Source organism: Marmota flaviventris, chromosome 5 (genome assembly GCF_047511675.1).
Source record: "Marmota flaviventris isolate mMarFla1 chromosome 5, mMarFla1.hap1, whole genome shotgun sequence".
Lineage (NCBI taxonomy): Eukaryota > Metazoa > Chordata > Mammalia > Rodentia > Sciuridae > Marmota > Marmota flaviventris.
Genome location: NC_092502.1, coordinates 33,370,862 through 33,388,154, shown reverse-complemented (window position 1 = coordinate 33,388,154; position 17,293 = coordinate 33,370,862). Strand labels below are relative to the sequence as shown.

Here is a 17,293-nt window from a genome sequence, read left to right as displayed (position 1 = left end):
CATCTCTTTGGAGATAGATTACGTTGCTCAGAGACTTAAGAGTCAGGATAGTCATGTTTAGGAGTACCCTTTCTGGAAAGGGTGTCACACTCCCCCCTCCCCTAGACAGAAGTAAATAGATGATGAGGAAAGTTCAGGATGGGGGCAGGAAGGTGGCAGGCCCTAGGGATGTCTAAATTGGGAGAAGCAAGCAATATCTGAGAAGGGATTCCAGAATGAGGTGTATTAGGTGGAAACTCCCACAGACTTGAGGATCCCCTCTATCATGGACCATGTTCTACACTCAACCCTAGGGATAACCAATGAGAAGTGATAGTTCCTCCATTCCACCCCATTTAGTGGAGTGTAAGTCCTGACCCTTCTGCCTCTGTCTATAGGGGACCCAAGTCAGCATGGCATTGAGCAAAAACCCTTCTTCACCACACAGTGTTGAAAGCCCAGTGGCTGGTGCTTTGTGGATCCTTTCTCCCACATATATACCACACACCCCCAAATATGCACCACTGCCACACACACCATTCATGCTGTTTCTTTCCAGCAGTACAGGTAGCAGAACCATGCCTCCCAGAGAGGCATCCACATTCCACCCTGGAGGGCTCCCCTTCCTTGGACTGCCCTAGATTTGTACATCTCAAGCAGTCCTCCTTCTTGGAAGGGATGGGGTGTTTGAGATCTGGTGGACCCATCTTACCCCAACCTGTGAGCATCTGAAGAATAGTTCTTCCCAAAGCTTAGCTAAGAGGGTATAGAGGGTTGTCAAGAATATTAGCTAAATTAGGGGCTTCCTCATGGTCTGGAGAAGCTAATGTCTGGTGTAGCCAGACTGAGGTGCCCAAAGAGAGGTAGGCAGGGCTCTGGCCAAACCATGGCACCTGCAGAGGCTGTTCAAGGACATCCCTGGAGAACATGATGGGAATGGGGAGAAGCACTTGGGGAGAGAGGTCTCCAAGTGAAAGGCTGCATATATTCCCATAGTCACCACTCCAGCTATTCTCCTTTCCCTGGAAGCCTGAAGAAACAAGGCTCCTTGCAAAGGAGGAAGAGAGGGAGCTGTGCAGACCGCCTGGAAGGAACTGGCAGCAAGAGACAATCCTAATGTTCTGAAGGAAGCAGGGACACCTGGAAAGACAGAGCACCTCTCTTCTCTGACTCAAGTCAGAGGTCACCTTCTCCACGCAGCCTTCCTGGGATCCCCAAACTAGATTGGGTGCCTTTATATTTCCACCTCTATAGAGACGCGCTGCCGGCTCTGTGTCCCCAGCCAGGTCTGCTCAGGTCCAGGGTTCCTAGATCAGTGCTCGGTGTTCAGAGGGCTCCTCACACAGAGAGATAGGTTTGCCTGCCAGGACCTTTGAGGAGGTTTGATCAAGGCTCTGCCCCATCCCCCATCTGGGCCGCCCCCCGCCCCCCATTCCTCTCCTAGCTGGGGCGCCGCTCCGCCCAGTAGAAGCGACTTCAAAGGGTCTGTGCCCGAGCTTCCGCAGCCGGGCTCGGGTCTGCGGTGCGCAGATCCCAGGCCCAGACGGGATCCGGGACGTCGGGGCCGTCCCACTCCGGGGGTCTCTGAGAAGCGGGTGGGGGCTCGGGGCTGAGGCTGCTGAGACTGAGGGGCGCGTCCTCCGAGCCCCCCGAAGTGGGAGGGTCGGCGGCCGCGGGGCCAATCCGGGCGCGCGGGGAGCGGGGGCGGGGGCCGGGCGGAGGGGGGTACGGGCGGGCGGGCCGGGGGCGGGGCGCGGCGGCCAGGCAGGCGGTGGCGGCGGCCAGGCGGCGGCTCCTCGGTGTCCGGCTCCGGCTCCGGCTGCGGCTCCGGCCCGCGATGCCCCACTCGGTGACCCTGCGCGGCCCTTCTCCCTGGGGCTTCCGCCTGGTGGGCGGCCGGGACTTCAGCGCGCCCCTCACCATCTCGCGGGTGAGTCCCACGGCCGCGGGGCGGCGGGGCGGCCCCGGATCGGAGCCCCAGTCTCGCGGTCCCCCATCCGGGACCCCGATCCCCGACGTGTCCGAGACTTGAAAGCTGAGGGTTGACCCGGGTGACCCGCACGAGGTAGAGGCAGCTTCCAGGCAGGGCAGCGCCGCCCCACCCCCCTTCCCGCTGGGCCTGCTCACCCGGTGGAGGGGAGATTCCCCCAAAGTTCACACACCAGCCTCCTCTACGCTGCTGTCCTTGAGGAGTAGTCACGGAGGATCGGGGCCTTCCCGCAGACAAGAGCCAGGAACGTGGACAGATCCACAGAGGCCCAGAAACTCCCCAGTTAGACCTAAACCTGCCTGGAGATTTGAGTGAAGCGACTGTGGGTCCCCCCCTTCCCCTGTCAAGGGCCTCTGCCTGAAAAACTGGGTGACCCCACGGAGGTCTGAGGTCTTCAGTAAGAAAAGTTCATCCACTTCCCCACTCTGATCTTTAGGCAGTGTCTCTTTTGTGACCTCAGTCACCCTAGAGGGAAGTGACCAGGAGGAATTTTTTGGCTTCCAGGAAAAGGGCAGATTTGACTATGAGGATGTAAGAACTTCTCCTTAAAAGACAACACAAAGCCATTGGTCAAGCCAGTCTCAGCCCCTCTCCTCAAGGTTCCCAGAGCCATGTCTAGACCTGGATTTGGGACAGAGGAGGAAAAGATGGAGGCACAACTGTGGGGAGATGGCTGATCTGAGGACAGAGGAACAGTCTTGAGTTCTGTTGCAGGGGGTGCCCAGGAGACAAAGGGTCCTAGCCCAGGTTCCCTGGTTAGGGGTGGGGGCGGAAGAGAGGACTGAGTCATTGGTGGCTCCTACTCTGGAGGGAACAGGATGGACCTGGGATCATCTGAGGGCATTCCTTGCCCCCACAGAGGCTGCTGGTCTTTGGGGACTTGTGAGAAGGGAACTAAGATCCACCTTCACCCACCCTTCTGCCTCCTCTTGCCCTGGGGGCTGGGCCCAGTTTCACAGACTTCTTTCCAGTTCTTGGAAGGGGATGGACACTGGTGGGGCATGGAATCGTGGAATCCTGTTTCTGGGGGCCAGGGTGACAGGCAGGACCAGCTGTCCTAGGAGGCTTCCCACGTCTGTCCTCACTGCCAGGTCCCTGAGGCTGAGTGAAGTGGGCCTTCAACACTTCCAGGAGCCTTTCATCTCCCATTTCCCTGAGAGATCCCTTCGTGTGTGTGTGTGTGTGTGTGTGTGTGTGTGCACGTGCATTCATGCTATTGTGTCTATGTCTGCCTGTGTAGATCATGCTGTGTGTCCACAGGGGAGGGCTGGTGGGGTGCTAGGCCGGCCAGCAGGCCAGGCACCCTGGGCGTGAGGCTGCTGACAAGCTCAGTGGCGGCTGCTGACGGCCGCAGGCGGCAGGGAGCTGAGACATCTGTTGCCCACGCGGCTGCCTGCCCGCCGAGGAAAGGCCTCCACACGTCACAGCAGCAGCAGCAGAGGCCTTGTTTGGCGCTGATCAGGATGCAGGCCCCTGGCAGGCAGGCAGGCAGTCTGGAAGAGGGGTTTGCCAGAAAGAGCCCCCGCCCTCCATGTCCCCCAAGTGTCACACAGCAGCAGCTGAGGCCCAAGGAGCCAGGATGACTGAGCCTGGGTTTGGGTGGGATCTGGGAAGATTTACAGGACTGGGGAGGCACAGGCCACAGCTTGCCTAGTAGGTACCTGGGGGCAATTCTACAGGGACTGATGATGTGTGGGCGTGTCCTCACCAAGGGGGCTCAAGATCCAGCCCTTCCTGAGCTTCTAGACTTTCCTCACCCAGAACAACGTAGGAATGGACAACTTCATGTAGGGTTATAGGGAGGAAGCTGACTTCCTGGCAGGTCTGGAGGCTTGCAGTCTTGGCCTAGGAAGCCTTGGGGATCCCCAAGAACATTATCTAGGGCTCCTTCCCCACAGACAAACCATAATGATTGCTGGCCTTTCCAGAGCATCTGCAGTGTGCCAGGCCCCACCCAATGGGTGTTGGTACCAGCACCTCCCCAGCAACCAGTCCCTGGAATGAGCCCCACCATATGCCCAGCCTGCAGTGGAAGTTTCACATGCCCTGATTGTCTCACATTGTCCTCACAACAGCCCTTAGAAGTAAGGACTGCCTCTGGACTCACACTGTAGATGGGGACACTGTGGCATGAAGAGAGTCAGGTAATGTACCCAGAGAAGCCTAGTAGGGACAGGAATCTAGGCCTGTCTGGAGCTTGCTGTGGCTATATGGGACCATATGGCCCTCTATAGCTCCCAGCCAGTATCTAGGCTGGGTGGGGCAGGGACAAAATGTAGCCGTCATAGGTGAGGGGGTAATTCATGTCTCAACCTCCCATCTGACCTCACTATTCCTGTTTTCCCTTCTTTCTGTTATCCTGTGTGTAGCAGCTAGAGGGATCAAGCTGGATTCAATTCTGTCCTTCCCTGCTTAGAACACTCCATAGTTCCCAACCACTTCGAGTTGTCAGCTTCTCATCTGGGCCTACAAAGCCCTGCAAATTCTGGTCCCTGCCTCTTCTCTGATTTCATCTCTTTCACTCTCTCCTCACTAATGATGCTCCAGCCACACAAGCCTCCTTCTTTCTCTCCTTGTGGAGCCATTATACATGCTGTTCCTCCTACCTGGAACACCATTTCTCTCCTTGGACACTCTTACCCCTCCCTCCCTTTTTGTAGTAAAACACAGTGGTTCAGAATAGTTTTGGATTTGGAATCAGTTGACCTGGGTTAGAATGCTGACTTGGCCATTTATCAATTAAGTGTTTCTCTATACTTCTCTGGACCTCAGTTTCCTCATCTGGGAAAAGGGCTTGCCTTGAAAACTAATGAGACAATGTGTGTAAAGACGGCTGGGAGAGACACGGTTTCCTAGCCTCATGCCCTCTCTGACCAGAACTCCCCTAGCTCAACAGAGCTGGCTGCATCCCAGCCACCCCTGCTTTCAAGAACTTCCTCCGCCTACAGGGGCCTGAATGCACCCCTTGTGCTGGCTGAGTCATCTTGTAGCTAACCACCCCCTGAGGAAGAAGACTCCTCTCCAGAGGGGGTTGGAGCAAGGTGTCCGTGCTCCAAATTCCTCTTTTTTCATCTGTAAATAGGAATGAGAACAGCCTCATTGCACTAGTGAATGAGAGGTCATTTAGTTATGGGTAAAGTGCTGAGCCCAGGCCCTGGCAAAGAGCAGGACCCTGAGAAGAGAACAGGATGGTGTCCTGGGCACCTGCCATGGGAGGACAGGATCATGCAGGTGCCCGGGCTCTTCAAGTGAACATTAATGGTGGGCTGAGGGTTCTGCTTCAGAAGAGGAATGTTCTTTGAAGCAGCCCATTTCAGGGCAGGTCAGCTTGGGCAGTGCCCACACTAGGCTGCGAGCCAAGGAGCTGCCAGCACTCAGCTTTGTCCACTTGCTACTGAGAACTAGCTGAGCTGAGCCTGGCTGGCTTCCAGAAGCTCCCACCCTGACAAATACGACAAGGTCATGGAGGTCTTGTGCCCAGCGAGGCACTGGCTGGAAAGGCTTGAAAATGAGGGGCTGCCAGTCTTTTTCCAAGGGGTGTGTTGGGACAAGACAGTGTGAAGACTGCCTGTTCCCTGAATTCCTCTCGGTTGCTCACTCAGGTCTTTCTGTGAGTCTGTCCCTACCTGTTCCCCACGTGGTTTTCATCAGATGACCATCATTGTAGGAGTCTCCAAATGAGAACACTGTTTGACCCTGTGTGGGGTCAGTAGTGACACTGAGACGTCCTACACGGGAAACTGGATGTGGGATTGTGACTGCAGAGTGCAGGCTGGCCAATGGAACTGAAGGGCCCTGGTCTGAACTTCACTTCCCCATACTAACATGAACAATGTGAGGGGGGAAGTGGTAATGGGGACACGCAGGTTACTCCCAGAAAAGTGCCCTCTATTTTGAGACCTAAAGGAGGAGGAGGAAGCTAGTATGTAGGGTTTGGGAGTCAAAGAAAAGAGTGTTGCAGGCAGAGGGAACAGCATTTGTGGAAGCCTGGAGATGGGCCCTGGCTTGTGCCTGTGAGTGCCCTGCATGCATTCAGATGGGCTGGGAGGATGGTGGAGAGGAAGTGAATGCATAGTAGGGGGACAGGGAAGATCAAGCAAGTTGGGTCAAAGAGCTGCTATACAGTCTGGCTGAGTGGGGCCCTGTCTGTGTGGAGCATTTGTGACATGTCCATGCTCTGTATGTATCTGTGAGCATATGTGTCCCTGTGTGTCTTTTGCTTATCTTTAGGTACATATGCAAGTTGGAAAAGTGGCATCCCACTTTTCCCAGGTCAGATGAAATCCTTCTTATAAACCTTCACTCCTACCTGGCCTCCAGGTGCTGGAGTCGAGGTTTTTAAAACCAGAGGCTGCAAGAAGGCCACACAACCTCTTGGTTTTCCCACCCCCGGGTCATGGCAGTGAGGCCACACTGGCCAGGTTCTGAGGTCCAGAGTAAAAGGCCACACAATGACTGCGCCAACCATCTGGCTTGTCTGCCCACAGGTCCATGCTGGTAGCAAGGCTGCACTGGCGGATCTGTGCCCAGGGGACCTGATCCAGGCCATCAATGGCGAAAGCACAGAGCTCATGACACACCTGGAGGCACAGAACCGCATCAAAGGCTGTCACGATCACCTCACACTCTCTGTGAGCAGGTACACAAAGGGCAGGGTGGGCTAGAAGGTTGGGAGGAGTGGGTAGGGGCAGTTATGGGCGGCCAGTGTCAGGCTGGAGCTGGGCCTCAATGTGGCTTCTCTGCCTCCACTCCAAGGCACCCAGCCTCTAATCCTAGAAGGCAGTACTTTCACAGGGGCCTGGAGGGCACTGTTTAGAGCTGTGGGGAGCTTTAGGACCGAAGAAGCTCCTTTCAACTCAAGGCTAGAAGTGTGTTGTGGCACTTATGGCAGATGTAGGCAGCAGATATAAGAGCTTGAGTCATCTCTGGAACATTTACACCTGTCATTTCTCCTACCCTGAGTGACCAGTTTGATAACTATTAAAAGCAATTTTGTGTGCAATAACTCATTGACCTGCAAATCTACTTATAAAAAAGATAACTTTAATGTAAGCCCCATTTTACAGATAAGACAACTGAGTCAGAAAAGTTAGAGGTTGCTTAAAGTCACCCAGAAAGGTAGTGGAAAAGCAAATTTGACCTCAGGTCTGTCTCATTCCTGAAGATTCTTCTACTTGACTGTCAGCCAAGCTGCCCTCCCTATACTATATGCACCATGGCCCACACCTCTGCTCTGGTTAAATTTGGAACAAGCTTACTGCCATGAATTATGTGTAATGCTGTGAAGCCCATCATGAAGGGGAACCTAGGAGGTCATCAAGCTCCACCTATGGCAGGATGAAAGGTCCAGTCCCTTTGCCTTGCTCAAGTCCTGGGTCTTTAGTCAGCTCCACCAGGCAATCATCCTAATCCTTGCTAAATGCAATCTCCCCACCCCTGTCTGGATCCAGGGAAGACAGACATAATTGCTCAGTTCTGCCACGTTCACTGCTAACAGGGACTTTCCACGACCCCCTATGGAAGTGTGTGGGAGAAACTTCCCCAAACCACAACACGGCTAACCATGCCTTACAGCTGGCCGGGCGGGAGGCGATCCATTGGCTCAGAGCCTTTAAACATGGTGAGAAGGTTTATGAGGTAACCTCTATTTGTACCTGGCCTGTAACCAGGTCCAGGTTGGGGTTAGGACCCCCTGACTATGCCCTTGGCCCTGAGTGAACTCAGCTGCAAGTCTAAGACCTTGTACATTCTACCTGGCACATGGCAAGGACATCCCAGCCTGGAAGTTCAGCAGACCTGATCCTAAGTCAGACTCTGGGACCTTAGGTACCCAGATAACCTTCACGAGCCTGGGTTTCCTTTCCCATAAAATAGGATCACGTTCATTACCCTCTGCCAGACTGAGGGGCGGCTGGTTGGGGGAAATGTCAGCACTGCTTTGCCCACAAGCAGCCTCTGAGGCCTCCCCACTTGGCTGGGTTCCTGGGCCCTGACTCACCTCCGGCTCTGCTTCTGTAGTGAACAAGGGCAGCCCTGGTGGTAGTGGAGTTGGGGAGGCTCACAAGCAGCCTGAGTCAGGAGATTCCCAGAGAGAATGATGTCAGGGGAGAGTGGCCGGGTGGAGGTTCCCCTTCCTTCCTTTCATGCTCATTTGTTCCAAACCAGTCATGGAAGGAGCCCAGGGTTCCACTGACCTGTTGAGCTGTGAGCATTGCAGTCTCAGAATGCCATTTGGCCATGGAACAGGGAGAATATTCTCCCGGTCACAGAGATGAGTTCCAGTGCCACTCTGTACTTGAGAACCATGTTGTCCTATAGCAGAACTTTATTCTCTGAGCCCTGAACTTCCTCACCTCTAAAATGGGGATTTCTTGTGATCTGAGTGATGAGGTACCAGGCCTGCTCAGTCAGAGTGAAAACCCAAGTCTAGCCCTCCAGCTCCTGTCTCCATCCTTCACACATACAGATTCTGGGGGATCAAGACATGGGGCCCTGTTGACCCTCTGGCCCAACATTCCTTCTCCTGGATACCTTCCCACCTGCAAGGCCTCTGACTCTGTTCACTATCCTGTCTCCTATGCCAGGACCTATGCCTGGGTCTTATGTTTGGTTCCCAGAGACCCCTTCCACCTGCAACATGGGCTTTGCAGAGGATCAGCCTGATGAGCTGGCTGGAATGAGCAACTCTGAATTCCTACTCCTGGGTTTCTACCCAGACCAGCTTCCCTACTGTCTTCCATGTCTACAGGGCTGTAATCTCACACCTCTCACTTCCCACAGAGTAAAACTCATAGGAAAGGCCCGGCTTCTCTGCTAGGCTTATTTTGTCTGGTGCCAAAGCCAGGCATCCAACAATCTGAGCTAACCCACACTTCTTGGCTAGGTTCTATACTTCCAGAATCTTTCTAGCATCAACTTCTGTCCTGTCAGTCTGTCAGTCTTGTTTTTGATTTACAGATGGGCACAGGGAGCCACCTACCCCATGTGAAATGGAGGCCTGGGATGGGGCTAATCATGATTAGATTAAGCCCTTCATTCTTATCTCATGCCTTGGGCCACCCTCATGGCTCTGGGCAATTGTGCCCTCTGACCTTTAGACCATAGGGCTTGTACTGCCCTTCTGGGCAGCACTTGAGGGAAATACAAAGCCAAATAACCATAGCTACACAAGATGTCCATGCAGAGTTCTGAGCAAGTAGAAATCACAGTTAGAGCTGTGAGTTGGTGCAGTCACTTGGGAGCCTAGCTAAGGGGACTAGAGACAGAGATTGTGGGGAAGGGATTGTTGCCCTGGGATGGCACAGTCTTGATGCCAAGGGCCTCCAGAAGGCTATGGGTTAGAGAGGTAGCCTGCAAAGAGCCAGGGAAGAGGCAGAGGTGAGAAAGTACAGAGTCCGTGTGGCCTGCAGCTACAGACAGACTGGTAAATCCCTCAGCTGACAAAGGGAGAGGCAGAATTGAGCTCCTCGGCCAGTTGGAGTCCTCGAGTAGCCCTAGGAGACCTCTTGGTTGGAGGACATTATTTCCCTTTAGTCTCTGGAGCCTCACTTCACACCCTCCTGCCCGCCCAGGCCTCTGCATCCTCCTGGCCTGCTCCTCACAGAGCTACTGAGCGGCAGGGCTGGGCCCCCGGCCCACAGCCTCAAGGCCTGCCTGCCCTGCTTATGGCAGGTTTACGATGTTTTTCTCCCTCCTGAGTGGTGTTTGGCTTTTGGTTTCTATGGCGAAGCAGGAATTTCCTAATGGCCTGTTTCCCATCTGGGCTGGGCAGACATCAGTGATGACTCTGCCGGCGGCAGCAGCAGGAGGGAAGGCGCACCCCTCTGAGCCTCTCCTTTGCTTTCCCAAGAGCTGACCCCAGCCCCAGCCAGAGGCTTATGGATAGAGAGCCAAGGGATGAGTGGATGGGCTCCTAGCTAGTCCACGTGTGAGGCCTGGCTTCCCTGCCACAGCTGAGCCTCTTGAGTGGAGTTTCTGTAGGCCACAGAGAGGTTAGAAGATGGGGGGAAGCTGCAGAGCCTCTGCTTCAGTCTCTCCAGGACCAGACCAGAGAGGCCAGGCAGCTGGTAGGGAAGAGAGCACACAGCCCTGCTCCAGGAGAGTGGCAGATCTAGGTTTTTGGCTCCTTGACAGAACAGATACCACTGTGGTGCAGGGGAAGGTGCTGGGGTAGCATTTTTCTCCCTGCAGGCCACAGGCCTAGTTCTGGATGGTGATGGCCCAGAGCACAGCCCCTCTTGGTCCTGTTCCTAGGCTTGTTAGGCAGATATTGACCATACTGATTCCTGCTACAGGCCTGAGAGCAGAAGTTGGCCCAGTTCCCCTGATGACAGCAAGGCTCAGGCACACAGGATCCACATCGACCCTGAGGCCCAGGTATGTACGCTGCCTGACCTGGCCTGGCTCAGAGAGAGCCCAGGGCAGAGGAGCTAGAAGTAGTCTACAGGTTCCCCTGCATTGGCTGTCCTCATCATGGCCCTGAGATGCCCAGGACAAAAACGAAAGAAAGTTCCTCTGGGCCATGCTCATACCCCATCCCATATTCCTCCGATCATGAGCACCTCCTGGGGGCTCTGTGTTTATTCCAGCCAATCCGGAGCATGGACAAAGTTTCCTATGATGGGCAGGGGCTGGGCTAGGCCTTGGCTCAGGGTTTCTTTCCATCCACCCAGCTGGAATTCACTCTGGTACCCAGTGGTTCCATATTAGGTAGAAGTCAACAGGCTTGGTAGAGGGCTGCAGGTGTGTGTGTGGGGAGGTGGTCTAGCCTCAAGCTGTGGAGTGATCACAGGCCATAGGACACTCCTTTAGCTCATCCTACCCTTGGGTACCCTGTCCAAGCTGAAGTTCCCTCTTGGCCATCCTGTGATTATAACTAGCACACATGCTGCATGTCTGTCTGCTCAGTCACCTTTTTGTGTAGGACAGGAATCACGGCTTATGGCACTTCCTCAGGGACAGTGAGGGATCCAGGCTGCTCTAGGACTTTGTCTTTCCATGGGCATGAAGGGAGCCAACTGAGCAAGATGGAGGTATCTAGAGCCAACTGGGCATCTCTGGAAGGAAAGGGGGAGACTAGGCTGATCTGAGATGTAACCAGAACCATGAGACCCAGCATGTGGGGCCACAGACTCCTAGGCCTGCTTTTGTCCTCTTTCTCCATATGGGGAAAAAAAAAAAAAAAAAAGAGAGAGAGAGATCTATGCATGAAGAGGAGGCTTCACCCAACCAGAGGAAGGATTTCCACTCCCGCCCCTCCCTCACCAACAATCCCCACGTTGCTCTACATTTGCCTCATCCCTTACCTCAGCCAGTATCCCTCAGGCCAGATGTTTATCCCAACCACAGAGTGCCCATTCTGGCAGAGAGACACTTATAAGTCCCAGGATAGGGAAAGCTAGGTGCCAAAGGAGCCCAGAGTGGACACGTGACTCAGCCAGGGGTCAAAGAGGGCTTCCTGGAGGAGAGGTATCCAAGCCCAGACCTGGAGGCCTGGGAAAAATAAAATGGGCAAAAGGGTATGGAGAGAGGAAGTGTGCTCAGGAAGCACATACAAAGGCCCAGGAGTGAGATCGTGCAGCACAGGTTCAGAGAACAGAAAGGTCTAAGAGGGGGCAGGTGGGAGGGCAGAGGCAAGGGATGAGGTGATAGAGCAAGGCTACAGGGAGGCTCCTGGGTTCCTCAGTCCAGGGCCTTAACTGTTCTTTCAGGAATTCAAAGCCACATCTGTGTCTCAGAAGCTTTACCCCCTGGCCCCATGGACTCAAAGCCCTAGGGGTAGTGGTAAGCAGAGTAGATTTGGCATAGGAGGCAGATTTGGCATAGAATCAGCCAGGCTTGACAAGGGCCAGGCAGGAGGGAGCAGCATAGTTGAGACCCCTAGAGTATGTGCAAGGCCCAATTTCCTTCTGATGTGGCAGTGCCAGGATGGAGAGAGAAGGAGGCCTGAACAATGGAATTTGGAGCTCAAATGTGTTCAGTCCTCTGAGAGGCTCAAGGACAGTGGGCCTGGGGGGCTGGGGCTATAGAGCAGCTCCCCATGTGCCCATGCTTTTCCTTGCTGACTCTTTCAGAGACCAGGCTGGCAGAGCTCAGGCTACAGGGGGAGGGATTTTCCATAAGCAACAGGGCAGCCCATCAGCTGCTGTCCCCCTTTTGTACTTAAAAGGTCATGGACTCCATGGGTGGTGACAAAAACACTCCTACCCCGCCTTCGCAGGGATGTGTCCTCACCACCACAGACACAGGGCTCATTGTCCCCAAGCTGCTCCCACCCTTTGCCTGTGGGGGATGGGGCTAGCTGGAGCCATCAGAGGAATAAGAAGCTACAGCCACCGTTAGCCCCAGGACCCGCCCAAGGTACCCCTGGCATGCTTTCCCCAGTGAAATGGGACAGGGCCATTGAGCTTCAGGCCCACATTCCTGTAGGGCCATAGAAGACCCTCCTCTTCTCAGACCCTATGTGGGAACACAGGAGACACTTGGCCAACCCAAGGTCGAAGAAAGGTAGGGACAAGGAAAGGATTCATGGAGGGAACAGAATTTAAACTGAGAACCTAGAAATGAGTAGACGCAAGGTAGGCAGAGCAGACGGTGCTCGCACATCCAGCCTGTCCTCTCCAGCCCATCAGAGAGCAGGAACGTGGCTGCAGGAGGTGCTACACACTCTTCTGCACTCAGCATTCACCTCCATCCAAGTTGTATATCCCAGACTCTGATGCTGGTCATGTGGGAGCTGGTGAGCAAGCAGGTAGTTATTCCCATTCTGCCAAAGAAATCCACTGAGGCTTCAATAAGTGAATCAGTGGTCGGTCAGCTGGTGCTCAGAGCTGGGGCGCATATGGTATGAGGTGCACCACCACACGGAGAGGGCAGATCCTGGAATGGGGGCTCAGGAGTTCCTGTGAGAGCCGTTCAGCCAAATTTGCTGTGTGCCAGGAACCGTGCTAAGTGCTTTGTAGATAATTTCCCTATAACATAGAGACCTCGGTTCACAATGAAGAAACTGAGGTTTGGAGAGGTGAAGTGATTCGCCACATTAGTGATAGAGCTGGGACTCAAATAAAAGCCAAGTATACCACTGAGTTCAGTTCTAGAGAGGCTGCTGCATGGGTGGCCGTGGGAGGGGCAGTAGCTCTGATGACCCTGCAACAGACTCCCAGACCCTGCTGGGTGGAGTATGAGGGCCTCCATCCTCCCAGCTTCTGGTTCCTCAGACTCCCACTCCCCCTTCCCATTGAAGCCTCCTCCCAGAGGCCCAGCCCTACCCCCACCCACCACAGCCCATCTGGTGCCCATTAGAAGCCTGTCCTGCTTGCCTGCCTACCCCAGACACATGTGTGAGAGTGCTCAGGTTTCTCCAGGGCTTTTCTAATGGCAATGGGGTCTCACTGTTGCTGCTGCTTCTGCTACATTGACAGGGACCCACCTGGGCAGCAAGACTCCCTTTTTTTCTGTTGCAGGGGTAAATGGGAAGACCTGCACACATCCACCCACTTCCCAAGCACCCCCTTGCAAAATCAGGGGCAGTCAGGGCAGAGACTTGCAGATTCCACTGTGCCTGATTCTATAGGGTGACTGAGTCCGAGCAGGCTCCTGCCCACCCCACCCTCCCCAGATTCCCTGTCCACACAGCAGATCAGAGAGGTTTACCTGTTATCTTCCAGGCTGAGGCTGAGACCTACCCCATGGTCTGGACTTGAACCTCACCCTAAAATCAGGCTGCTTTGGCTGCCAGCCCAGTTTCAGCCACAGGAGCCACCATGGCCTTCCCCAGGGTGACCAGAGCTGGCTCCAAGTATGTGATATCATTGTGTGATTAGGTGTATGTAGGTAGACTGGCTGGTGGGTATGCACCGTCCTTATACACAAGTATGTCTTTAATGTACTTGTAAGAGCACGAGTGTACATGCCCCCGTTCACACTGCTGTGGGTATAGTTACATGACTGCAAGCCAAGGACAGCACAGCCCCGGACTCTTCAGACCTATGCCACAGACATACTGCCCTTTCTTCACGGCTCAGGGGACATGCTCAGAGCACTCATCCCCCAACTGTTTCTGCAGTGGACACTGGGGAGTGAGGTAGGGAGCTTTGAGCTCTGCCCAGCCTCTGACCTTCATCTGCTGTGCCTAAAGAAGGATATTTTTTGTGGCCTGGAAAGTGGTAAATGGGGCAGACTGACCTCATGACAGCACTCTGGAGAGCCTCAGACTGCCCTTTAAAGGGTCTTAGACATACAGCAATCGAGGGCTACTCCTGGATATAGGAAAGGAGTTACTTTTTATGTTTCAAGCCATGGGTGCATCTAGTACCCAGCACAGTTCTGGCAGGTGATAACACTGCACCAGGACATCTCTTCCAGGAAGCCACACACTGCTGCAGCCACATTGGTCTTAAAAGTTTCTTGGAATAGGCCTGCCCCAACATAGTCCCTCACAGGCACTGGTGGCCAGAACCACCATAGGGCCCATGAGCCTGGGTTTAGTCAGGCACTCAGATATTTATGTCTGACTTTCAACAGGCATTTCTCATTTTTGTGGTGGATGAACCTGGTTCAGGCTCAACTCTTTCCCACAGACCCCTTTCCTGGCTGGGCACCATAGCCCAGTGATGCCAACATCCCCCAAGGCCTAACATAAAGGATGGTGGTGAGGGGTGGTGAATGAGGAATGGCCAGAGACCACAGGGTCTCCCAGTACCTTAGGCCTAACTCTCACAGGATGGCAGTCCAGTGACCAGCAGGCGGCCCTCAGCCACCGGGATTGGGCCAGAAGATAGCCGACCAGGCCTGGGTTCCTCGTATGGACAGCCACCTCACCTTCCAGTCCCTCACAATGGCAGCAGCAATGAGGTCACCCTGCCAGCCCAGATGAGCTCACTGCATGTGTCTCCACCCCCCAGGTAATGTGGAGACTTGGCCTTTGAAGCCACACCTAGATCTCATCCTAATCTCTGGTCCCTCAAATCTCACATGGCCTATCCTGACTTAATCCTTGGGTCTCAGATGGTTGTATTCTGACTCATAAAACCTCCCTAGTCCCCCAAGCCATCAGAGCCAAGGCTGAAATTGCAACCTGGCCCTCATTTGTCTCCTCCTCTTTCCTAGTGCTGACCCAGCCAGGGGCCTCCACAGGAACCGGGACTGCAGAGTCGACCTGGGCTCAGAGGTCTACCGGATGCTGCGGGAGCCAGCCGAGCCAACCGCTACAGAACCCAAGCAGTCAGGCTCCTTCCGCTACTTGCAGGGCATGCTAGAGGCTGGCGAGGGTGGTAAGACTCCTGACGCCTCACCCTACCTGCCTTCCCACTCCCTGCGGTGGCCTGAACTCAGCCTCCCTGCCCTGGACTTACCCTGAATTTCCCAGCTATGCACCCTTCCCAGCCGTCTGCCCCTCCTGGATCTCCACAGCTCATTCCCACACCTTAACTGCACCCTTGCCTTCTGATTCCCACTCCAACCCTGTCACTGCCCCCCCACCCCACATCCACTCCCCAATCTTAGTGCAAATGGCCTCCAAAGCAACACCTTGCAAAAAATGTAGTTCTGACCTTTCCCACTGGGCTCATGCCACCTGCAATCTGGGTTTCAGGGGAGCGGCCTGGGCCTGGTGGGCCCCGGAACCTCAAACCCACAGCCAGCAAGTTGGGCACTCCCCTGAGTGGCCTACAAGGGCTGCCTGAGTGCACGCGCTGCGGCCACGGGATTGTGTGAGTACCTGCTCTACTGGCCCCACTGCCACCCCACCTTTCCAGGGCCCTAGACAGGAGCTTGCTGGAGAACCTGTCAGTCATCCAGTGCTGTCCTCTCCGTTTCTCCCATCAGGGGCACCATCGTCAAGGCACGGGATAAGCTCTACCACCCAGAGTGTTTCATGTGCTGTGACTGTGGCCTGAACCTCAAGCAGCGAGGTTACTTCTTCCTGGATGAGCGACTCTACTGCGAGAACCACGCCAAGGCACGGGTCAAGCCACCCGAGGGCTACGATGTGGTGGCTGTGTATCCCAATGCCAAGGTGGAACTCGTCTAAGCCAGGACCACCTTCCCTGCCCTGCTTCATTTAATGCCCCCATGTGGCTCATGTAAATATGTTTCCCTGGCCTCTCTAATAAAGTCCCTTTGCTCAGCCTTGAACCAGTCAGTGCCCTGTCCTGCCAGCCTCCTGCACTATCCCAGTGCCAGGCATGTCCGAGGCACTGGGTGCCATGGTGAGGGAGAAAGCACCATGCTTTCCTTAGTGGTCCACAGCCCAGGTGGATGCCTGGCCTGAATCACAAGGGACGGCTTTATTAATTTGCTGGGACACCTGCACCAAGGGGTCTGAGCTGGGTGGGGTTAAGGATGATACAGCTGAGAACTACAAGAATCAGAAGGCAAGAGCTCTACACTGTGATATATGGAGATATATGATGTGTGGTCGTCATCAGCAGGAGCAAGCAGAGGCATTCCCTAGCAGCCTCAGGAAAGATGGCCCAGCCGAGCACAGGACTGGGGGGAACACCTCATTGCCATGGGCAGTCTCCACTTCTGAGAGTTCTCCCCTTTGGGTTTCATTTCTAGTTCTCCAACCCACTTTATTCTTCTTTGAGACCCCTTTCTCTCTCTACCACCAGGGGGCGCACTTGATTATTTTTTTCCTCCCCCAGAAGAGAGAGAAGCCAAGTTCAAAAAAACAGAACACTCACCTAGGACTGTGTTCCCCTCCAGCATGCTTTGTCCTATCTCCAAAATGGAAGGGAAATTCCACCCCTCCTCACAGGCACCCTGGTTACCATTGAATGGATCCAACTTGGGCCTTTTGCCCCACAGTTGCACACACCAGTACAAACTCAGGCTTTTTAAAAATATAAATGGTAATTGAGGGGTTTTTGTTTTGTTTTTCAGCTGTTGATGGACACAGTATCTTTATTTTTATTTATTTTTATGTGGTGCTAAGGATCGAACCCAGTGCCTCATGCATGCGAGACAAGTGCTCTACCACTGAGCTATAACCCCAGCCCTTTTTTTTTTTTTAATAATACAGTTTGTTTATTTTTACACACATGCTTCTGAAAAAAAAAAAAAAAAGGTTTTTTGTCTCTTTTGGAACTGGGGAGTCGAACCCAGGGCTTTTCGAATGCAAGGCAGATGCTTTGTCATTGAGCTACATCCCAGCCCTCAGTAATTGAGTTTTTGAGTGGCTATTCACATACAACCAACTACATTTCCTGAATTCTAGGTCTGTTAGACTACTCTCTGGTTTCCTTGCTCTGTGCAAGAAACTATTTAGTTCCTGGTTATTTAATGAGCCCGAATAATGTGGGTTTGTGCTATTTTCAATTTTGT

General features: G+C 54.0%; 1 protein-coding gene across 2 annotated transcripts; it reads left to right on the top strand.

The window, feature by feature from the left end:
• Positions 1–1,786: 1,786 nt before the first annotated feature.
• Positions 1,787–16,102, top strand: Pdlim4 (PDZ and LIM domain 4). 2 transcript variants are annotated; one of them, XM_027949654.3, is made up of 7 exons: positions 1,787–1,909; positions 6,457–6,608; positions 10,264–10,345; positions 14,690–14,871; positions 15,077–15,240; positions 15,561–15,678; positions 15,794–16,102. In XM_027949654.3, the coding sequence occupies exons 1-7, from the start codon at positions 1,817–1,819 to the stop codon at positions 15,996–15,998; spliced, it is 996 nt and encodes a 331-aa protein (XP_027805455.1). In that variant the 5' UTR covers positions 1,787–1,816; the 3' UTR covers positions 15,999–16,102. The 2 variants fall into 2 exon arrangements, with proteins under 2 accessions (XP_027805455.1, XP_027805456.1); XM_027949655.2 differs by lacking the exon at positions 15,561–15,678 and having other exon boundaries at positions 15,794–15,959.
• Positions 16,103–17,293: the final 1,191 nt, after the last annotated feature.

Bases quoted from the DNA above. Each gene is read 5' to 3' on its own strand.
- Pdlim4 (XM_027949654.3), top strand. From the start codon at position 1,817: ATGCCCCACTCGGTGACCCTGCGCGGCCCTTCTCCCTGGGGCTTCCGC. The intron at 10,346-14,689 runs GTATGTACGCTG...TAACTCTCACAG, and splicing joins ACATCGACCCTGAGGCCCAG to GATGGCAGTCCAGTGACCAG. The intron at 15,679-15,793 runs GTGAGTACCTGC...TTCTCCCATCAG, and splicing joins CGCTGCGGCCACGGGATTGT to GGGCACCATCGTCAAGGCAC.